This window comes from Opisthocomus hoazin, chromosome 10 (assembly GCF_030867145.1).
Source record: "Opisthocomus hoazin isolate bOpiHoa1 chromosome 10, bOpiHoa1.hap1, whole genome shotgun sequence".
NCBI classification, from domain to species: domain Eukaryota; kingdom Metazoa; phylum Chordata; class Aves; order Opisthocomiformes; family Opisthocomidae; genus Opisthocomus; species Opisthocomus hoazin.
Window position 1 is genome coordinate 20,876,896 of NC_134423.1, and position 24,989 is coordinate 20,901,884.

Here is a 24,989-nt window from a genome sequence, read left to right on the forward strand (position 1 = left end):
TCCCCACAGAAAATTCTCATCTTCCAGGTTAAGAATTACGAGAACTCAAGAAAAGGGGTAGAATCCCTTAGGGATTATATAAATCTTCATTATGTGCCCAGAGCACAGATGCTAAGGCACTGTATGCATGTGTAAGAACTAAAGTATGCCAAAACACACAACAGTGTATTAGAGGTAGACTGACACTTTTTCGATTTAAAACCGCATTGCTTGCCCTCACTATTCAAACTAACAGTCCTTTGCTAGTTGGACTAGTCCTACTACAGTTAGTCCATCACAACAAAAAGATAAAACAAGGGGACTAGATGGATAGGACAAGATTTCTGCAGTACTCCTATTTCCTTCTTGAAAAATCCAAACATTCCTCCCCAGCAGACAGAGCTGGCATGGGAAAAGTTACATCAGTCATAACAGCCAAAGTCGACTTTTTTTTTTATAAAAAAAAGGCAATACTAAGTTTACGCACAGTTCTTTTTTTTCCCACTCTTTTAATAGAGAGTAGTTGTTCCTTCCCACAGCGAGGGTGGCAGGAAATAGCAGAGAAAGGAAACATGCTGAAATAGCTGTCACTGTCCCCTGTCCCCATGGGAAGAACAACCTTGAAATAGCTGTCACAGTCCCCTGTCCCCATTGGAAGAGGAACCTTGCAAGACTGGCTACACAAATTAAAGCCTCTGGATCTGTAGATAGTGTGCAGTATTAATATAAGTTCAGCTTAACATCACCAGATGCCAGTTTTTACTTTGAAAATTCCACTACGTTATACATCCATCACAGTACTGTAAGAAAATAAAATTTGAACAATGTGCTTTAGTGAATGTTATTTACAGATTTTATGAAGGAAATAAACATTGCCTTTGCTTAAAAACTAAGTTCAATTTATATTCATATTTTACTATTATTCTAAGTAAGTGGATAAATTAGAAACACCTATTGGTAAAAATATGCATCAGTGAAGGAGAAATGCTCGCCCAAGATTCAGCATCATGCTACACATGCAACACATTAAGTTTTACTGTGTAAACACTAGGGGAAAAAAAAAATCACTTGCTTTGACGACTGCAGAGCAAAATAATTTTCTAAGGAACATAACTATCCTTCAGATGAAAGTTAATTTTATCCTATTTAATTATACACTGTTACCAATTTAAATCCTGCCCTAGAACATTGAGTTTACCACACTGGCTTGCATGTATGTGATGGACATGTGTCATTTATTAGGCTTTTCCATTATGTTTGGGGTGGTGTTAATTGCTCTACATACATATTTTTCCTTCTACTGTAACAATGACTGTGTGTGGCACTGCTTTGTGCACCATTACACTATACCCTCAGCTTTAAAATGGAGTACTTGCAGTTATGGAAGAAGTGACCCTACAAAATTTCTTCTCAGTTTCTGAGACCAGCAAGAGAATTTTTCAGCTCCAGACAGGCTGCAGTAGGAAGAAAAGTTGCTGTAGTCAACACTGCAGCTGTGTATTTTAAGTAGATCTGATGATCCCAAAATCTTAGGACGTGAAAGGCATATGCCTACTATGTGGTAGGACTTCAGGACTCGAATAGCAGCTCTGAAGGGACTACAATACAATCAAACATTTGGGACAGAACAGATTCCATTATTACTGAGGTCACTGTACTTCATCCCAACTCTATATACACAGTGTCTTTTTAAATACATTGAATTTCACCAAAAAGACCACAGATTAAGCAAAGAGAGGTAACAATGAGGGTCTGCATTTCTATTCCCAGGGTACTGCTTGGCAAACCTGTATACCTGAAGTGCCAAAATAAAAACCGAGTATATTCCTGAGAAATGCCAAATACCCACCAACGTCAACTAGACAGGACCAGTAACAGTTTGGTGTCTTGCAAGATAAGAGTCAGTTAGCAAGACTGTTAAATGTCAGCTTTTAAACTCTTTAGTATTTACATTTAACTATGTCAAGGGGGGGGAAGGAAAAAAAAAAAAATCAACAGCACACATACCAAGGTTTAGACTTAAAATCTTCATATTGTCCTCCATAAGTGAGGTGAGGATAAATATCCATTTTCTTTTAAAAATAACAAAAGTAAAAATCAAGTATAATGAAAGCACATCAAGAAACAAACTGTACAATTTCTGAACTGCACTGTTTATTTTGCTGCTTGAAACCTAAGTGACAGTATGCCACTATAATTATGGGGTTTCTTCTAAACCTTTACTACACTGCAGGTACAGAAATATACGGACACATTTTTGGAGAACTGACATTTTGCAAAATGCAGCAAACATTTCAATTTATACATGAGAAAAGGAAGTGTTCAAAAGGGTATGCATTTCAAGTTATTGCAGGTTATTTCTGTGAGAGAATTTCTGCAGGTAAAACATGTTTAAATTTAACCAACAGTAACATGTCAGTGTATTTAAAATCACGACAAAAATCTTCTCTCTGGTCATTAATTGCCCTTTGACAAATTATTAGGATGTTGTATGTTTCGGGCAAGATGTCAATACAGCATAAATCCCGTGGCATTTTGGTGTTCTTCTGGAGATTAAAGCTGTTTTTCTCTTGGGATAAATGCAGCAGCAAAACACAAACCAGCTGATCAAAAAAGCACTTCTGCCATAACTCCAATAATTTCAGGGCACACCAACCGACAGTAGTTTTGCCATTCCCAGTTCTTTCAAGGTTTACATCACTGCACTGTTGCCTTAAGTATGTTTGTAAAAGCTTGTTTTCTGTTAGGCCAGCTTGCTGACTACAGCCTGGTTGAGAGAATTTAGTTGGTTGGTCCATTTATCTAATGCAGTATACCGTGCACCACCTCTCTTCTGATGATCCAGTTCTAGGAGCTGGTTGACTTGATCAATTCGGCCATGTATAGTGCTACAAGTAAATAAATAAATAACTATAAACCACTAATGCATATGGAAATAGGAGCTAACAATAAATCAGAGGTAAAATAAGAGGTCTTCTTCTACAAGAAACCCACAAAATCAATTTCAGAATTCAGCAATTACTATAATACATTGTCCTGGGTAGTACTGCCTATTTAGCTGTCATCATGACTGGAAATCAAATGAAGCAATTCATTGAGCAATGCATGTATTATCTCCCTAGCTATGACCCACATATAAAGTCTGAAGCAGTAAGAGGTAAGCAGTTCTTGAAAGGCAAGGAATCATGAAATATGGAGATTTATGTAAAAAGAAATTAAAATATAAACCCACATATGGATCGTATTTTCCTAGTAGATATAACAAGTTACCCTCCAAAAAAAGATTTTGCAAATTTTAGTTCAGTTTTTACAGGCAAGGAGAGCAAACTACTATTTTGACAACTTGAAAATGTGCTCAAAAATATGATTATAATCAGCAATTACTAAGAATAATAACTTTCTTAATTTCATAATTCAAGTAATTTATTAAGTAATTTAAAATTAAAGTAAAAACATGCCACACGATCTCTTTCTATAATTTTCTTGGCTCACATCTTACAAATATACTTTACTGCTCATAAGCCAAGCAAATCCAAAGTCAGCACCATCACCTTTCAGTTCCAGAATCAACCAGTATTGTCATAATGCACAAAAATATTGTTTTGTTGCTTCTTGCATACTTTAAAGTAATAAAAAAATCAGTAATCAAGAGTAAAGTACGTACTTATCCAATATGCACTGCACGAGCAAGCTTTCCACATCAGCTACATCTATGTTTAACTCCTAAAAGAAAAAAAACCCCACCTTGTTATGCTGCTCTGTTTTGCAACATTAAATCCTTTCAATCTTTATTTTCATATACAGAATTTGGTTTAATTTCTGTTTCTTACTGTTCAAAAGTATCAATTCAATAATGATCTATCAAGCAAAAGAACTCCACCCAAAGTATATATGGACAATGATCAAGAGATCAGTAACCTCTCAGAAAAGGCTGAAGAAGACAAAGCAAAATTTTCAGAAGCTCCAGAAATCAGTTCTTTTGCTTACTTACTGAAAAAAAAAACAAAACACAAAAAACACCAGGAAATAAAATAAGACAATAATTATGAGAAAAGTATGGGTCTGTACTCAAAATCATTTAGAGGGCTAATTGCATCTTCCGGCTCAAGCAAGTTCTACAAATGTTAAGGCTAGCTTAAAAAAAACAACCACAGAGTTGCATAAAAAATAGGCATCTCTAATACTTCATGATATATTCTGCAATGCTGTTGCATTGCTTTTGCAAGAAAAATCACAGACGTACAGGAGACAGAAATAGTAATCTGTTGTCACTGGGTTTTGATTTTGTTCTTTCCATATTAGGGAATGAAATCAGTGATTCTAGTACAACAGTTGGTTTGTTGTATTATCACAGTTCTGTAACTTGTGCAACACAGACATTTCAAGATACCTTCTGAACAAAAGGAACTAAAATTTGGATTTTTAGGTTCATAAAATTTACATTCATAATTATATCTTGAATGATACAAATTCAATTTTTTATATTTCTCTCCAGAAAAGTGCTTTTCTATACCAAGTAGAATATAGTAAGTGAGTATTTTAGAAGTATATCATAGTACATATTATAAAAGCATTGGGACAACACTTGAAATTTACATTTTCGCACTGCAAAGCTGCCAGCAGTGCATCAGTACTACTTTATGGGTTAGATTATAGTTTAGATGTTCTATTTCTGGAAGCACTATATTTATTTAAGAGCTTTTATTCATAATTAATCACTTAAGCAAAAGCAAGGCTCCACTGACACATACCTTAGAAATAAAAGGAATATGTATTCTTGTGTAAGGCTTAATTAATTTTATAAGCACTTGTGTTCTGATGTTTCGCAACAGCTCTGTAAGAGCAGAAAAAAAATACTGTAAAAACAACAGCAATAAAGATGCAATACAGCTGCATACAGAAATACATTTTAAATACCATCATCTTTTAAGGTCATATTGCAGCAAGGTGGGGAAGCACAGCAACATAAAGGGACCCTCTTTTTCCAGGTATCCAAGCAATGTGTAACTCTGAACACGGACAGATAGAGTTGAAGATTGCTTAAACATGAAGCAACATATTCCCTGGTAAAAATTTAAATTATTCAAACTAATTGGGTAAATCATATAGATTATTGCATGGTATGTCTGCCCCTCTAATTTATGGCTAGAATGCTTGCCTTGTACAAAAGTGAAAAGAGGTATTCTTAAGGCTCTGAAACTTAAGTCTGCATGCATTTAACTTCATGGGGAATAGTCACATTTTAAGTTAAAAGATCAGGGCCTAATGGTATAATTATGATGAGGACCTGAAGAAGAAGTATAAAACAGAGTCTGCATGAAGTGGCTGGTTTTGCTTAGATAAGACAGCACAGACATTGTTTTAGAAATTTTTACATTATTAGAGAAAAATTGGCTTAAATGAAAGCATAAACTACAATTGTAAATTAACAGAAAAAGCTAGATCCATTTTTATCTAATTAGTTACACATGGACTGTTTACCTAATTAAAAATAATACTGAAGACCAGATTATGTATCTCAATAAAACTAAGGAGATTAAAACAATGAGGCAAGGTATGTAAACGTTATAACCAGGAACACACATTCTGATCAGTACAGAGTGGAAAAGTTGAGAATGTCTTTATTTCCCCTGGATATCACTAGCAGACTATTATCATATAAGGGGTGAAACTCAAATTCTCTTCAGTCTTTTGATTCAGCTGTCCTCCTTCTCTTGCTTTCCAGTTCTGTCATACTTTCTTCCTTAAGCATCCATCTCTCTAATCTTACAGAGTCTCCCTACAAGACTTTGAAGCTTACCAGTAGTTGACATGTAACAGCAGTAGAGGGGTTATATTTAGTTTCTCCTGCTGTTTGCCATGTTCTCTTTTACAAACAAGAAGTGTAAGAAAACCAGGTCTCTGGATTTAACTCTTTTCTCTCAGGTTAACTACCCAGCTAAATGATCTTGTAGTGCCACAGAAAGCCCTACTCTGAAAAACTGGACACTACCTTTAAGTGGAGAGACTTTTAAATTCTCAGATACATGACAAACGCAGAGGGTAACTTTATTTTGTCATGTTAATGGCATGGAGGGCCGCCATGTGTTAGTATGTTCCTCTGTTTTATTAAGTGTAGGTACTATAAATCCTAACATTGTTTTCAACACACACATTAGAATTATGTATCTTGTTATGTATTTTATTACTACACATCTATTAATGCAACCTTCATTACATTGTCTACATATTTTGTCTTTAATCTGAAGCAGAAAATTAACCATATAAACTAGCAAACATCTAACTGTTGAGGCTGATACAAACAACCTTCACAAGTAATGGTTGCCCTCATTCAATCCTTTCAATGGAAAAAAAAACAAACCACCACTCAAAATATTCAGTGCCTGACACCACCGTAGATATTATCTTAGAATATCCACTCTTGCTAGAACATTCTCCATCATTCCTGCAATTCTTCGCAGTCGTCCTACATGCCTGGATACATATTGGCCTTGACCAATTTCTAAAGAACTTGGAAACAGTAAAGGAATTGTCCACAAGTAATTACAAAGAACTCTCATTCTGCCAAGAAGAAAGTAAACCGGGGCGGAGCTAATAAAGTAGTGGGGAAAAAAAAAAAAATTAGAATATCCTGCAAAAATACCTTCAATGTGCTCCCTTATGAAGGGATCGTCCATGATGTTGCTGTGATTTGTTTTCAGAATCTTCTCAAATTCAGTGATGTCGTTATTCTGATAGGCACTACAGAAAAAAAACAAGGGACTGAATTATTATTTTTAAAAGTTAAACAGTCATAAGACTGTGTTCTCCATCTTCTAAAAAAAAAGTATTAAGTGTTGGTGGCAAATAATTATATTCAGAACCTTTGTAAGGAAAAACAATTTCAAGATGATATGCAACAGAAATAACCTTTCTCCTATTTCAGTTTTAGTAGCATTTACAAAAGTTTAGTATGAACATTTAGTTATTCCACAAGTGCACTCCACTTTCAAAACTTTTTTACTTTAAGAAGTTATTCTTTAAAAAAGCCTAGCCCCTAAAAATTGTCAGATTTTTAATTTTGGCTTCCTGAAGCCATATTTTATGGAACAAATAAGGGCTAAAAAGAGTCTAGAGGGCTGTTACTGTTTCTACAATGTCCATCTTAAGTTGAATTCTAAATGCTGGAAGAGGGAAGAAATCCTGTCTTCCAGGATTAACCATGGGTAATTCTGGCATAATATTACTTTTCAGATTTTTATAGCTTATTTTTAGTATATATATTGTTTAACTAGTCAATCTTATTATGTATGAAAGGATTACAAAAAGAAGGTGGGTTTAGACATCTGTTGTTCAGTAGTGGCACCACAGCATCATTTAAAGGTAAGAGCTGTCACCAGTGAAACAAGACCTTTTTCTTGAAACATAATGGTTTTACAATTCAAATCTTTTCTTACAGGAACAATCAGCTGTAGTAGGGACTATCTACTAAATAATCAAACACACACAGTAATTTAGTTATATTAAGCTACAGGCTATCAATTTTTAACCTGAAAGACACACTGTTCAAAACATGCTTTCAACTTCTGTTTAATACTAACAATTTTTAAAACAACATCTATTTTTCCTTTATAGTCTCTGTACATTTTGAAATTGTTTTTAAAGTAGTCAAAAAAAGCTCATCCTTTATTATCAGTAAAAGTGGCAAGACAAAGACCTGTTAAATTTAAGGTGGACCTTCAGGAGTTTATAAATGGAGTTATATGAGTGGAATGTACTGTATCACATGAAACCAGTAAATTTTACTTCATAATAAAAAGGAATTTCAGTTAAGTAAATTTTATTATTTATTCCAGAAGTCTCTTTTTATCATATGTAAAACATCCAAGCTCCCAATGTAGAGTATAGGAAGAATCAAAAACACAATTATAATCTTTGGAATTGATTTTACCTTCTGCGCATTTCTTATCTACACTGCTTTAATTGCATTATTAATTTTAAAGAAGCAGTTATACTCAAATGTCAAGATAAAAGATATAAATTAGGAGTATGAATAAAATCAGACTGGGTAGGGCCATCTGGAGTTTCTTCTGCCTCAAATTCACATGAAACTATGACAGTGAAGTAGAAAAGACATGTCTATAGTGGAATTCTTGGAAATAGTCGCTTAATAAACTGCCAAATCATTATTCATCATTATGTCAATAATGGATGAACATCCTCCCTTTCAGAAACAATCTGTATGCATACAATGGTGCAGCACCACAGCCGTATCAAGAGCAAGGTTTATTCCAACACAAGATCACTTGTGTATTTCAAAAATGTGAGCAGGCATTACTTCTTACAAAAAGTTTTCCTACGCATTGTTCAATTTTTTTACCTGATAAAGTAAGGACAGGATAGAGTGGATGGAACAGATTACCTTTACAGCACCCCATACAAAAACTGCCACAGTTCAATTTATTTTGCCTGATTATCTTAATACCCTGAAAATTCTCATATCACAGTCACTTCTAAGAGGTAATGAAGCATTCTTTTGCTTTTCCCTTGTGTTTGAAGGATAGGGGAGATCACGTGAGAGTCCAGCTTCATATTACTAAATTACGAAATTCCTTTAGTAATCATGACATATCCATGCATCCAATTATTCTATTGGCTTTGGTATGAGATGCCAGTCACCTCAGTTTCTCTATATATAATCACCCAAACCCTAAAGACCAGTTGCAGTACAAAGTGGGACAACTCTGTTTAAGGTAAGAAATGAGGTTTTTGCCACTGCAGAAGAAATTCACTATAGTCGAAGATAACGGCATGTTTCTGTACCTTTACCTGGTATAGTATAGATACTTTGGTATGTCATAGTAAATAAAAGTTTCTTAAGAAAAACAGTCTACAAATATTTGCCCAATATTTATGAAATAACTGTGTTAGCTGTGCAGAGAAAAGCCACCTCTAAAAATATTCCACTTCTGGTTTGGACACTACATCTTTTTTTCTGTTGTTCTCCAGAAAAATTAAAATCTTACCTTACTAAATTTGTCATTGCTAGAATCTCTGGATCATTTTTGTATGGTTTAGCCTACACAGAACAGAAAGCACAATATACATGTTTAGATTTTAAATGTTTTCCATTTTTGTCTTTTGGGTAATTTGCCTATCAATACGGGGGGTGGAGGGTGAGGAGGGTGGGTAGGAAAAAAAATACCTCCTGAGAGTCAAATGGATTTATTCCAGATTTCATGAGCATGTTTGCTAAGACCAAGTATTTTAAGCAAGTGGTTCTTCTCGGGCTCCCTGATTCATCATAATTCTTGAATGCTTCAAAAAAATCAGTATGTGCCTTTTCAAACTCTCCTTCTCTTAAGTGCATTTTGCCTCCACATTCTGAAAAGAAAACACAGATGAACAGAAAAGGAACACTGCGTGCTTGTTGCTGACTACAGTAATTGTACTCAGAAGTTCCATGCTATTTCTAAATAGATTACTGAAATATTTTCAGGAGTCTTTTCATTCACTAGAAAAAATAAAAGCATTAGAGCCTTCACATACAGCATTGTCATTTGAATAAACCCATTATAAAGAAAAAACAAAACTCAACCCACATCATAAATCTAAAAGAACACTAATACCCACAGCCAATAATTATTTAACCTTATGTTAAAATACTGTAAAAACTGAAATGGAATTTATCTCCATTTCAAAGGTAAAAGACTTCCTATATTTATGGAATTTTCCCAATCTGTTGAGCAAAACCACACAGAAGAACTGAGAAATACTCTATACCTGCTTTTATTTCTGAAGTACCCGCTGCTGCCTGAGTATCTGCACAAGTGCCTACACCAGTGGAAGAGGGAAGGCACAACAGTATTCCGGAGAAAGTTTTTTTCAAGATAGACGGGATGCTTCCACTAAAATTCATCATTACAGAACATAAACGACATTTTCAAACACATCTTAAAACCCTTCAGTTCCTAATGAATTTTAGTGAGGTGAGACAGAGGTGTACAAATTTACAAAAGGGGATTGCATAAATAGCAGTCCCTTCTGCCAGCAGTCCTGTCAAGCCTTGTTTTTATCATCTGCAAATGCCTTTGCATTTATCCTTTGTTGCCTGCTATGGTGTTGAACATCTCACGTCTTCCTCCTGTTCTTCTACTGCTTCTCTCCTACACTATGTGTAGCCAACTGTCCTGCCCTTCTGACTTAGGCACTAGAACAGCAGAGCTGAAGTCCTACAGGAGGCAAATATAAAATGATTTCAGATTGTAGCCACTGTATTAGTAGTCCTTTATTCACATACGGTTTATCTGCCTCTGAATCTACAGGACCCTCTGTCTTTGTAGTTAGAACTGAAAAAAACATTCTCAGATTTTCATAAAACTAATCTATGCAACAGAAGTTAAATGAAAAATTCAAGATTAACTTGCCTCTGATAACTCCCATGATCAGTGGATGAGGAATGGCTGACTTGATGTGCAATGACTGTTCATATAGTGCTTTAAGTTTTTTGTTATTTTTCTGTGCTGTATACATTTGAATTTCCAAAGCATAGATTTCCAATAGTTGAGTACCTTTTTTTAGATCATCTTCTCCATCATCAGTCTAGGACAGATTAAGTAATAAATACTGTGAAATTTTAAGAGAACAGTGATTTCAGTTTTATACTAGTAAAAAACTGATTACCAAATACTCTCAGTAATTTCCTCTCAGAAATACGGATACTCCTAAAACTTTAAGATTTTGATATAACTATTAACACAAAACATAATACTGAAAGAACTTATCACAGGCCAAGTTTTGAAGCCCTTTATGTAAAAAGTCAGGATTTTTGTTCAATTACATGTTTTCTTTACAACAACTTTCAGAACTTTGCCATTTATTCTTTTCCACTTTCCTTAAAGTACACTCTCAGTATATAAATGCAATGACTGATACACATACATATATATACACACATAATACATACGACTCTTCTGCTGCCTGTAACAGAACCATTTCCCAGATATTTGTAGCCCATTTTCCATGTTGGAGGAAGTAAAGGGGACACAAACAAGCACAGCAGACTGCATGGCTAATTTTTTTTTTACCATTCCAAATGGGAAAATAGCAACTGTCCTTTCAGTTTTGAGTAAAGCTTACTTGGAATCTTCACTGTTTTAAAATAAATGTCTATATATTATAGATTATTCATACATGCTTCTCATCCTTGCATCTGACTAAAAGGAAACTTAATCAGCAGTTGTGAACAGTTTTTTAAAAATCGTCTTTCAGCAAGGAATAAGACACTTATCATTTTTTGTTCACGTTATCAAACAAGTAACAAATTAAAGCAGGCACAGTATTTCTTCCCTCTGTACTCAGCAACATGCCTCAAAGGCCAACAACAGATGTAAAAAAAAACAATTAAAAAACAAAAAATCATTGTTGTTTACTAAGCTACAGTGATTTAGAATATAAAGGTACCTGGCATGACTGATGCAGCTGACGCAAAATCTTTTGTAACTTTCCATATTCTTCTCGTTCTAAATATAATTTGCCAAGCTGTAATGAAAAAAAACATTGAAGTACTAAAGTCTATTAAGATTTCACAATAATAATTTAATAAAAGTTAGCTGAAGGTGTCACAAACAAAAGCAAAAACCAGTAAATTATATATTTTACCTTTGTGTTTGTCTTAAACCACAATCTGTCATTCTTAGCATCTTTCAGAGCTTCAAGCGTTGTTTCATAGAATTCCTGAAGTAAATCCATCTGACATAAAAAATCAGAATTCTATAATTGTAAACAGCAAATTTGTACCTGTTAATGAAGTCAATCTGAACAAACTAGAAAAGCATGCTTGAACTTCACAATAAGGTACCTGCATCTTACTGAATGTCTGCTTTTAAATTGTAAAGAGCTTCTAAAGTAACAAAACTAAGTACACTTGCTTTTCTCATATGAAAAAGATATAATTACAAAGTATTCACATTTTAAGATTTGCAACCATCTATCATGCTAGTGAAAAATGAAAGACACCTTATACAAGCCCATCTTATATAACCAAGTAATAAAATTCTTACGTTGTGTAACAGAAGACAAACACTAATGGGAAACATTGTTCTTAAAAGAAGGAAACCAAAAATAATTTACCTATCAAAAAGAAAGGACGATTTACAAAGAAATGGTCTAAAGGAAAAGATGCTTTCTCCTTTCTATACTACCAGTGCTGCATGAAAGCAAGCTCTTCAGCGCATCAAACCGTTTCTTTGCATAAAACCCAAAAATACAACATCCAAAATGAAATCGAAGTGCTGAGTGTGACCTTAAACAAAGGTTCTACAAAGAACGCATTAGTATTGGTTATGGCCATTGTTCTCTAGAGGATAACAGATCTGTGGCTATATATCAAGCTAAGAGTTCCAGATGTTCCCTCCAGGTGTGGCTCCAACTGCATGTAGACTAAACACACTGACCTCTGCCAACAAAGTATAGTCTAAGACAATCCTTTAGACCTTAATAGTAACCATCATTCAACTATTAAACTTTCATTTCCTATGAGTGGCAGGACAGGAGAATTGCGATAATGACAGAGGAGTCATCACTGAAGACCAGTGATCCTCCATATGCAGGTACTACTTCCAGGTATTCAACTAGGGGAGCCTTCCACTCTCTGTAAAGCTTCTACAACACCACAACAGAAAAGGAGCGGGGCTGTATATCTATGAACATGTACCTAGCTTGCACAGTACACTCAAAGACAGGCAGTATTTAACACCAGTACTTCATTGTAAAGTTTTGCATAGGTTCCCCTCTCCCCACAAAGTTAAAAAAAAAATTATACTGTTTAATCACAAATTATATTTCAGAAGTCACTTATAGTATGTAGCTACTACGCAAAAAAAAAGTATTTATTTATTAGCATAGAAATCCCAGGTAAATATTGCAAAAAAAAAAATTTTGGACAAGTCACGTGTTGATAGAATCCATTAAATATGGGAAACATATTTTAACATACAACAACAAATTAATACTGCAAATGTTCTCTATTAAGATTAAAAAACCCAAAGCCAACAGACTACCATACACAAAAAACTCTACAGTTAAAAATGCAGAAAGGAAAGCCATGAAGATGAAAGAAGTGATGATCTAACCTGCTTGGAAGTAGAGATATAATCAAGAATAGAATTGATGGATTTTTCAGAGTAATTCCTTGTAACTGCACTCCGAATGTAGGTCAATAGCTGCTTATATCTGTTCATCATTTCAGGAAAGTTAGTCTAAAAGAAAAACAAAATTATAATTTTTGTTTTAATGATTAAAAACTGAGCTATATCTTGCAAACATACATGCAGAAAAGAAAGTGTAACAGAAAGAATATGGAGTAGTGGCTGCTGTTAGGAACTTTTACATCAGCACTTTATTCATGAGCAGCAGAATCAGGAATAACTTCAGCAGGACTGCATGGAATAGACATTTAAAATATTTATCTCAACGAAGAAAACAGAGTTTGCTACACAACTATTTGGAGTGGTTGCATATGTAGCATATATATTTTTCACTGGTTTATTCTGCTGAAGTACGCATACATAGAAACATTACTGGTTTCAATGGTACGATACCTCAGGATAGCAAGGACAGAGCCTCAAACTCTGCGAGTATCCGCTGACTACAGCAGCTATTTTGCATCCATTTCGCCTTTGACTTGCAAGCGCCACATAATTTCCCTGCCATGTCTGTAGTAGCCATTAAAGGCCACAAAAGACAAGTTCTGGTAGATTTAGTTGTCACAGCTGTAAACCGAGAATAACAACACAAGATCTCTGGATCAAATACATATTCATGCCACTTACTCTCAAGCGACAGCTGTAATTCTTACCAATTTAAAGTTTATTTTAATCATCTGTTTCAGAGCTTTGAATCCCCACTCTCCTTTTTCACCTTCAAGCTCCAAAACCTGAAATAGAAGAATTTTTTAAAAATATTTATAAAAGGTTTATTCAAACTTTAATTGATTTGCATCTTGTTTAAAATGTACACATCCTACACGTTTCCCCCCCACCCACATTTTGTTCCCTACAAAGGAATGTTTCACTCTGCCCTGTTTTTCAATTTCACTCTTCCCTGATAATACTGAGAAAGTGAGGGGTATGTATCTTGGTAGTTCTCACAGCTTAGCTGATGTAGGGAGGGTGAATTGTTATTTACAGATCTTTGTTGTTGTTGTTGTCTAACACCAAACAATAAACTTTAATCCTACCCCATAAATACATATACACAAAAAGTTGTAACACCCCCTGCAAAACTGACTCAACCCACACCTTGACTACATTAGTCAAAAAATTGACACTTCTGAACTACTATAGTTTCTTCACATATCATAAGGGCTTCCAGGCTTTAATGTAACATAGTTAAGGGAATGTGTTGTAAGTAAAAAGTTCAGAAAGCTTTTTTTTAAGTCACGTATATAATACTGTTCTACACTACAAATAAGCCAAGAGATGAAAAAAAATCTATTTTTTCTCTAAAAAGTTACATCTAGCATATTGCTTTCTGGTGGCAGTGTACAAACATTAAAAATTTAAAACTGACATGAAGGAAAGAAACCCTGTGTCACTTAGTAGTTATACATTTAAAGCTCTGGAATCGGATAGCAAAGCAAATATAATACATTACATAAGACATTGGGGAAAACGCCATTTCATTTTAGTAAATGAGTGGATCTGGCTTCTACAATTGACACATGAAAACACACTTAGGACTGTTTAATTAACTTCGTAAATCCTGCAGATTAAAAATGCCATTCTGTGATAAAATATTACTGTTCCATGTCCTATTTACGCTCCCTAAGAATGATCCTGAAAGGCAGTCAGCCAGGAGTCTAAGTTGTCCAGTGATAAACTTTGCACATTCGTAAGTTAAAATATAAACATTACTCTTAAAATTCCAGAAAATAACTCAAAAAGGTAAGCGAATATTTTTAAATGTGAATTAACATAAAAACAAGAGATAGAATACAAAAACAGAAAACCTTCTGAAAACTGCTTAATGCTGCTTTGGGATCATCTTCCTTCAAAGCTTTGGAATTGTAGTATTGATTTTCCAGATCCACATTTGGTTCAGAATTGCTGTCCTCAGAATATTCCTACATTTTAAAAGAAAAAAGAAAAAAAAACCCCGCACAAATAAAAATCAGAGACAAAAAGTAAGGTTCATAACATCTAATATTCTGCTGAAAATAGATAAAAATACAGTAAGACATATTGCTCAAACTGACACAGAATGCTTGTGTATTCACAGAAAATCTTCATTTTTAGAGCATGTAACAGGTATGGACTCTTACGACGATTTCATCTCTCTGCCACTACTAGGCCAGCCTCACCATTCAACACTTGCCTGGTCAACAGATTTCTTTCTGGACAAATGAACTCAGAGCTCTACCAACCTTGCCTTTATGACAAGTACAGACTGTATTATTAAAATTCTGCCATTTTTGGTGTTTAAGGACAGATGTCTAACAGCATATGTCATTTCTGTATGGAGGAGAGCTCATGCTGGCCACTAGTCTTCTAGTGACCTTTGCCACCCTCGGAAGAGACTCTTGGCTGAGCTGCCACACACGCAGTGATTCAGCAATGGACGATATAAAATGCTTCCATGAATCTCGCTAATCTGCTTTTTTATGCTGTAATGATTCATACTAGTCTAAGGAAATTTAAAAAAAAAAAAAAGAATAATGACGATAACACCAGCTGCTTCTGTACTGAGAAGCAGGAGATGATTGAGAAAATGCTAAAGATACTGCCAAAGAGGGTGGGGTGGGCATAGGCACAATAATTTAATCAAATAATTACCCATCATCTACACTAGCACCAAATAAACTGAAGAATTTACTTCTACCAATTATTACTTCATTAAAAAAAACCCACACACAAGTACTCTGAGGCTTTTTCTGATGAAACAAACCTAAGTATTGTACCTTCTTTTGTTGAAGGACAATGTTGCATGTCTGAATTACGAAACACTAACAAAATAATTTTATTTGAGGTTTACATGAGTCAAAAATATTTCACACCTCTGCATTTTCAAGCCAACTTCTCTCAGAGTGCTTAGCTATTAGGAGATGAACTGTTTAACAGAATCTGTTAAAATCTCAGAAGTTACTGCCATCAGAGTAACCTTCCCCCATAACACACACAATGTATAGTCAGGTGCCCTTCTTTTGCTGTACTTCTTCACAAGGCACATTTATTATTTTGTTCATTCATATATTGCTAATATTAACAGACTCCTTCATAACCACGGGAATGAATGAAGAAAAGATGAGGCAAAAGAGAAGTTTTAAATTAGCTCTGTCTTCCCCACAGTGCAAGCAAAATCTTTCAAAGCTTAAGTCTTCTGAAGTTCTAATGGAAAAATTAATTATGGAAGCTCACAGTTGGCCCAAATTTTATTAAACATGGTCCTTGAGGCATTTATCCTTCAACCTGCTAATGTTTCTATTTGTTACATGTAGGCAAGTTTCTTGCGTATGTGTTTATTTGTACTCACACAAAGTACTAGTATCAGTATTTAGTGACAATCAATGGACTTCAAAGCCTAGTGAATTCCACAGACCTGTTTTCCGAATTCCCAGAGAAATACAAAACTTCACACCGAAAACTGCAAAGACGACAGGAAGCAAGTGACTTATTTCACTGGGCAGCCTTTCATTTTGCCTAGCTTGTTTTTGTAAATTCTTTACCCTATTGATCCAACATTGATGGGGCAGCTACAAGAACATGACGTCAACAGCAGTAAGCGTATCAGGCACCTTATGAAGATATCAGCTGCCAAAGCTTTAACAACATAGCATTTAAGATACGTATAATCAGCTGAAGTCTTGTTTATACTAAACTTAAACAATGGTGAGTATTTTTGGCAGAAGCAGCTATTTGTAAAGATAAAAGGAAATCAAACTAAATTAATTCCTTTTAGGAAGCAATGTGCTCTGTTAGCCTAAAGCCAGAAACATCTGAATTTTCATCTTAGCTCTGGCAGTGATTCTGGATGTGGCCTCATGCAGGAAGCCTTTCTCAGATCTTTTTCTCAATGCTACTTACAAATCCCATAAAGCTATTTTCATAATAATATTAATACACAATAAAGAATAAGTGTTAAGTCTAGATATTTTTTTCCCCCCCGATAGAATCGCTTTGAAATGCACCAAATGTAGCGTTTTATGTTCTCACAGCTATATTGTTCCCTCACTTGATGCCTATCTGCTTCACATTGAATTCAGGATGTTGATAGGGACTTAAAAGTCTAAGGGAGACAGGGCTTTCCAACTTCTGGAAAATGTCATGTGATGTGCTTACTTTAAAAGACATATTTAGACTTAATGGCTGTGAAGAAATCTTTAAAACCATGAACTAAGTGAGATGATGCCGTGAATCTGTAGATAAAAAAAAAAAGATCAGCTATGTAGATATGGCATCTTAATTTAAGCATCAATGCTAATTATGCCAGCGCTGATCAATTCAGAAGGACCATCACTCTATCTTCTTTTGACGCAGACATGGCTTAGTGCAGTATGATACAGATGTGAGAACATTCAGCTTTTGCCAAAAGCAAAAGGAAAGAAGGAGGAAAGGAAAAGTGTGAAGCTGTATCCTCAAAGCTCAAACTAAGAAAAAGATGCATTTCCTTCACAGTACTGAAAACAGAAAAGTTCTTTTAACAATAAATTCAGATACCAAACACCTAACCTTTCCTCACCACCATTTTTAACCCCCCTGCTTTGGGCCTGAACAACTTCTACCTAAAAAGGTAGAAAGTTTGTTGCATCAAACAATGCAGCGCCAAAATAAAAGTGCACAAAAATTAGACAGACTATCAGGTTTACAAAAAGATTTTCCACTTAACTCTAAAAATCTCTACTATACCATCTAGACCTAATATTCTGCATAGTGAAGAACACCTTTAATTATACCTTCAAGATATAAAAGTACCTGTGTGATATACTTTAGCTCCAGCTACGTAGGAAGAGACCTAATAATTTTCTTTTTATTAAGATCTTGGTGATATTTTTTAAAACGGACATCAATACTATCAGTACCAATGAACACAAGTCTGAGTATGCAGAATTGATCTTCGAAACCCATTTAGTTCTCCCTTCCTGAGAAGACCAAAACAAACAAGGTGTTTTTTTTTTAATTATCATTCATTAAAGTAGAAAGCCCAGATACAGCTTTAAAAAAATGTAGTTAAAAAAAAAGTCACAGCATTATTTAAGCATTGCTCCACTGAAAATCCGCATGTTCTAAATGTAGTCAGTTATAAACAATACAATCCTATCACATCACTTTTTGAGGGAAGAAAAATTACCACACTAGCTCAGCTGTAATGGAGATAAAACCGCTGATGCAGCTTACTCTGCCTGGAACATAGTTCTTTCAAGTAATTTTAATAAAAGTTAAATTAGTACCAAGGAACCAATTTAATTTACAAGTCTTTATTACATTACGTCTTTAAGTTTTCACAAAATTCATTTCATCTAGTAAACAGCTTTAAAACATTAAGCCTCAACTTCTCAAATGAACACACGCAGGAGACAATTCACCCCAGTCAGCTTCAATCATCCTTTCTAGGGCACGGATCCATTTGTAGTTTCTCCAGCCGCAAAGGCAGGTTAAGAGCATCCAGCGCTCCCCGACCCTTTCTGTTAATTTCTGGTCCTAGCATTGCCTTTCCCCTTCACTGCAGCAATTCAACATTTTATGCTGTACAAGTCCTTGGTGATGGCTGATTCTGCTCGGGCTGAAAGAACAGGCCCTCCAGCGCTTACACAGACGCAGTCCTGAGGCTGGTGAGCTACGGCGCAGTGGCAGGTGACCGGGGAGGGTAGGAAAACCAGCTGTGGCTTCAGAAATCAGTAGCAGGAGCCTTAGTCAATGTGGTCTCAAGAGAGAGCTCTTGAAGCACCTCTCCTCACAGACAGAATAAGGTAGATGAACTTGGAGACAGTAACACTATATCAGTGACATTTAATAGTATATTTGTGGTATTCCAGCTGATCAGTGGCGCTTTAACCTGGTAAAGTTAAGCATGTACAAAACCAAATTTATAAGTATTCTGTGAAAACTACCATTATTTAGTCACTTACTTTCTTGTCTCCTCTCTTGCCTAAAGCACTTCCCTAACCTCTACATCGAAAGTGGAGTGAAAATCTAAACGTTTGCTTTTCTGTGCATCATTCACTAGCTATATAGCAACCAAACTCCTACTTGGCAAGCCTTTTAAAAAAAAAAAGTGAAAGTAGCTATACAGAGGATAACTTTCCAGACTAAAGACACAATACAAAGAGTTCTATTTCTGTAGAAATTTATCCTTCAAGGACATTGTTAACAATACTTATTACTGTCAATTTTCAACTGCTGGTAATCTTACCAAATTTCAACCATTGGGCTGACTCAAACCATCCTTTTTTTATGAAGTGCAACTGTTTCTGAGAAGAAGTCTGGTACAAAAGTTGATTTTACTTTAGCTAACTTTGTTTCATAACCACGGTATTTAGGAGTTCTGCTAACTGTAGGATTTGGAGCGAAGATCTGATATTTTGCAAGAGCACTAGTAATGTGCGTTGCGGGGTATAGGGTTTGTGCATTTGTTGTTTTTTTGTGGGGTTTTTTTTAAAAAAAAAAAAACACAAAAATGCCCAAATGAGGCCAACTGAAAAAAAACCACTGCAAATAACTCCTCAGTATATTAATATATTAGCTTGCCAGCTAAATTTCTCAAACATTTCACCTACAATGAACATGCACTATTTTCACATAGCTCATATGCACTGGCTGCAAAAGTGACCAACCAAACACCATCCTGGTGTCAACTACAACTTCCTTTGCCATTTGTTCTTCCTGGACCACTGGCCCCGAGGCACCAGGGCAAAAAGCAATTAACAGTTTCTATGTGCATTTGCCACTGGTATCCAGGCACATGAATATAAAGAAAGCAATCAGACTGGAATGCAAAAGAGTAAGGAGGAAAAGAACAGAGACAAACCGTGAGAGTGAAAACAAGAGTGTGATTTGTGTAAGAAGTCTGCAACCACTCAACCATGCATTGGGAGTCCTGGTTTTCTTTTCCACATTCCAGGTCTCTCCGCTCTTCTGCTCCTACTCCTAACTCTGCAAGTCATCTAATGCCTGCTGGCTCACACCAGGGCTGACACCAGGAATAAGAAGTCTGTGAAGCCAGCGATTTGCAATGGGGTCAGTACAGTTCCGTAGAAAGACAGTGCTCTGCCTTTGCTTTATTTTTTTTTTTTTTAAGCAGAGGTTGGAAGATGCACAGAAACGAGACAGGAGACTGCAGAAAGAAAAAAAATGGTATTATGACATCTAAAGAGTATCAAAAAGAAGTGCCTTTTCTTTCTACCTTTATCACACAGCTCTCCTATAGTTACATGCATCCTTTTCTGAAAGTCCAGTTTTTAGCATAACTTACATCTAAAATACTTCTGTTTCACACCCAACTGCCTATCAGATGCTGGGGAGCTCTCTCCCTCGAAAAAACACAACAAAACCCCAGAACTTAGTGACAGTTGTCAATGTACAGATGGAAGGAATTTACTGATTAATTATTCTCATACTTTTGCCTCAATATTTCCTTCTGAGACTTCACGGTAATGAGCAAAACAACACCCAAATATATTAATTCTGTGTTTAAAGATGAGTCTGAAGAAAATACATAAAACAAAATATCAGGACACACACTGATTCCACATAAAATATGAAACAGTAGTTAATTCAGAGAACAGTATATCCTGTGTCCTCTGTGAAGTTCACTGATTTTTTTTTTTTGAATCACATACTAATGTAATTAACCATAACAAAGAAACAAAAGAGGCTAAAGTGAATCTGCTTGATTTGGTATTCCCCTAGTTCTGAATGTTTTTTTTTGCAGCACTATCACTTTCTTGTTTGCAATATATATATATATATGTATGTATTTTTTGAAAATTACGTCAATACTGAAAGGTAGAGTTCGGAAGAGGTGACAATATCTGCATGAAATTTCAACTTTATCTATTAAAAATCTATCAATATAAGGTAGGAAAATTTCCCTGTCTATGATGAGATTGTTTATCAAGTTTGGTATCATATAGAAATTCCTTTTGAAATGGAGTGTATTTCTCCCTGATGGAAAGAATGAACAAAGTCATGTTTACTAAGCTGCCATTCTGATAGCTTGAAATAAAAACTAAAGACTGCCTATTTCCTAATATTAACACAGCCTGAAAATGGAAATCTCAGTAATCTGAAGGCATGCTCCCCATATTTGAGCCATGCCAATCCTCATGAACCTGCAGCCATCTCACCAGGGTGCAAACTGCTGGCTGTTCACTGGAACGCTATATAGCTCTGTTACTGAAGTCACTGGAATAATAAAACTCCATAGCATAAAAAGAGAAGTTGCTCAGCAAACAGATTTGTCTGTCCTCCCCCCAGATTAAAGCTGAATTTCAGAACACAATAAGATGTCTCATTAAGAACACCACAGACAAATTCCTTATTTATTTAAAACAAAACAACAAAAATCAAGTGGATGCACTACAACTGTCAATGTGTTCTCATTGTGCCTGGAAGAATCAATTTCTGGAGAAAGGCAGAATTTAATCTCAAAGTCAATTCTAAACATAGCTTTTTGTCTGAGACTGAAAACAAAAATGGAATTTACAATGGTTCCTCCCTCTTTCTCCTTCTCCACCGTCAAGCTGAAACTGGTAAAAAGAACCCGGACTGAAATAATGTACGGCACCTAACAGCAGCAAACCAGAAATTAAAACTGAGTGGTTTTCATAATGCCCAGTAAACATTATTCTGTTCATTGAAGCACAAAGTAGAATAATCCATGCTATAATCAAGGCTGTCACTGTACATTACTACCAAACTGAGAATCTAGGTCCATCCACCCACAAATATAAATGGAATTTTTTCCTGATATCAAGACCTCCAACAGATCAAGTTAACTTCTATAGGAGCGGCTGAGGTTACTTACATGCAAACCCTTCACTTTTAACCCAGTGAAGAACTAAGCAGAAACAGCCAGCTGTGATCTGTAAAGTGAGCAGTCTTCAGTTGTTTAACAGTGTAGTAATTACTCTAATTATACAAAAATCCATGATGAGGCTGGGAAAGAGCTGGGCCTCCAGAATATCTGCTCCCGTTTCAGTTCAAGTGCAAAACATTTGCATACTTAAGAAAATTTAACTGACTGCTTCTACATAATCAGCAGGTCAAGAGCACATTTAAAGAGGAACAGCCACAATCACTTCTAATAAAAGCTGACAAAATTAAAACTTTGGGGGGAATCTTCTTTTCGCTACTACTTCTGTGCTGGTAGCTACCCTGGGAGACCTGAATCTAGCTTCACCATACTGCGGTCTGACAAAATACCTATTTCTTCTTTCATTAACTGTTTCTCTAATTACTAACTCTGCTCCTATTCCTTTAAAAAAAAAAACTACACATATATTCACCAACACTCACACGTGCTCTTTTATTTTCAGTTCTGTACTTACCTCAGTATTTTGTCTTGTGCTCATTTTTTGTTTCAAACCCTTCTGCATCAGCCTTTACACTGAATTCAGAACCACACATCCCTTTATACAGTCTTCTCTTAATCTAACTAGATTTCTATCAACATGAAAGGAAGAAATCAGGCCCTGTCTTCAGGGCCTTTAACTATTTTCCAAAGCAATTTTGTGGCACACTGCAATTACAGTCTCAAGCACATACGAAAACAAAATCCAATCATGGTTTGTTAGTCCAAGAATGCTGAAACTAGTCTAGGTGGAATCTTTTTATTCTTAAATTCTGAGGTGGATTTTTTCCATCAGTTATAAATTCAAATGAAATTTTAAAAATCTGGTTTATTTAAAGATGCAGCTTAAGTATTATTTGATGCTTTACATGGGAGGTACATACTGAAAAGAAAAAATTGACACGCTCCTAATTCTTACAAGCAGTATTTTAAATTGTGGAAAGGTCTCGGCTAGTGATAATTAATGACAATGAAAATGTTCCAGGAGAAGTAACTACAGTCTGGGTCTGAAATTTGCTACAAGCAAGAAGTTTCAGGAAGGTTTTTCCAATGAGGAGGAAAGTACTTCAGAAAAAAGAAACACAGAAAAAAGCATTAGACCAGCAACTATTCTTGGTGAAAACTGACATAATGCATCATGAGCTGAGCTGCACTCTTACTCAAATTTATATGTAGGCAGCTGCATTTAAAGACTGAAAAATGTGATTCCAATGGTTTCTCTACATGTCAAGTTATCATACCATGGATATTCAACATGAATTCTGCTGTGTTTAGTATTCCTTTTGATTGCATCACATGGAAAAATAAACATAGTGTTGTAAATCAGGACACAGATTTCAGTCCTAATGAAAATGAATGGAAATTGATTGTGGAACAAACTGGACCATAAAATACTTTTTGTAGTCTTAGTTTATTTCCTTCAGAAACCTTGTTTCTAAAAGTTTGTGAACTCATTCATAGACTTCAGTGGAACAGTAACAGTTCTTGGAATACTGACACAAGCAGCTTGTAAGGTTATGATGACAACACGCGTCAAACAAGTACTCACGTGAATTTAAAAAAACCTCAAAACCAAAACCAGATATGCTTTTATTCTATATCCAATGTCACCCAGCCATTCTGAGCAGCTCATGACAAAAACTGCCCAGACACTATTTCAAATAAAATCAGACAAGTCTTTTAAGTGAATTCATAAGTAGCAGTGATTATCAAGTAATTTCTTAGAAAGCGAGTCTTCCAGAAGCCTGTGTCTGGGGTTTTTGAGTGAAATTGCAGTGCTGTAAATACAGGTTTAGCTGAAATGAATGAAATACAGACTCCTAAGCCTCAATCACACGCACCTTTGTTTAAAAAATGTCTCTTTTTAAAAAACTTATTCAAAGTTCAGAAAAGCAAAAAAACAACCAACCAAACCTCAAGCTCCAGTATAAGATAATGGCAATAGAACAACAACTAATCAGACAGTCCAAAAAACATTTTTTGTTTCAAATATGACAGCTATTTGGTTTACTAACCAACCCCAAGATGGTTTTACTCATTGTAAAAATTATGGTGACATCAAAACTATCCCATTATATTCTCAATTTTGCCACGATAAATTGGTCTACTGCTACCTGCAAGCCTTATTTTTTTTAACTGTAAAAGCCTAGAACAAAACCTGATGTCAAACCGTAACTAGATATAACACACAAAAGGCAGAAAGTTCACTAAGACTATAAAGGCGAAAAGTCGAAAATGAGCACACCCGTGGCGCGTTGCACCAGAAACCGGCCGTGTGGCCGTTTCTCCTCACCCCCCTTCTCCTTCCCTCCACTTTTTCCTCAGTTTGGCGCTCAGGCCGAGCCTGCGAATGCCACCCACCCCCCAAGGACCCCCTGCAGGCGCGGCTGGGGAGGAGGGCAGGCAACTTTATAATTTGACTTGGTACCCGACGTTTCGGCCGGAGGCAGGAGGAGCGAGGCAGCGGGCCGGAGCCCTCCCCTCACCCTGACCCCTGTGGCAGCCCAACGGGGGCCCGGGCTCGCTGGGCCCGAGGGGGCCAGCCCGGGGCCTAGCTAACTGCCCGGGGCCGAAGCTGGCCTGTCGGTCCGCGGAGAGGTGGCAGGAGGCCCGGAGGGGCCTGCTCCGAAAGCACCACCCGCCCCTCGCAGCCGCCAGCCCTCCTCCCCGGCGGCGAAACTCATCCTGTCAGCGCTCCCTCACGGGGCAGCGCGCGGCGGGCTGCGGCGGACGCGCCGGCCCGAGGCGGCACCGCTCCCGCGGGGCCCCCGCGCCTCCCCGCACCGCACCGCGCCGCGCCTCCCCGCGCCCTACCAGGTCGTAGTCCTCTTCATCATCGCACATGAAATCATCCTCCATGTCAGACATCTTGGCCGGAGGACGGGCGAGGGGAGGGGAAGGGGGCCGAGAGAGGGAGGAGGCAGCGGAGACGGCCCCTTCTCCCACAACCCCGCGCGGCGCTGCCC

The 24,989-nt window shown here is 36.4% G+C and overlaps 1 protein-coding gene across 2 annotated transcripts; it reads right to left on the reverse strand.

Moving 5' to 3' along the window:
- Nucleotides 1–2,111: 2,111 nt before the first annotated feature.
- On the reverse strand, nucleotides 2,112–24,989 carry COPS2 (COP9 signalosome subunit 2). Of its 2 annotated transcripts, none has more exons than XM_075432228.1 (13): nucleotides 24,838–24,989; nucleotides 14,969–15,082; nucleotides 13,817–13,894; nucleotides 13,092–13,217; nucleotides 11,620–11,709; nucleotides 11,422–11,499; nucleotides 10,386–10,560; nucleotides 9,164–9,342; nucleotides 8,985–9,037; nucleotides 6,623–6,720; nucleotides 4,731–4,813; nucleotides 3,644–3,702; nucleotides 2,112–2,867 (listed from the first exon to the last, which is right to left on the reverse strand). In XM_075432228.1, the coding sequence occupies exons 1-13, from the start codon at nucleotides 24,889–24,891 to the stop codon at nucleotides 2,723–2,725; spliced, it is 1,332 nt and encodes a 443-aa protein (XP_075288343.1). In that variant the 5' UTR covers nucleotides 24,892–24,989; the 3' UTR covers nucleotides 2,112–2,722. The 2 variants fall into 2 exon arrangements, with proteins under 2 accessions (XP_075288343.1, XP_075288342.1); XM_075432227.1 differs by having other exon boundaries at nucleotides 11,620–11,730.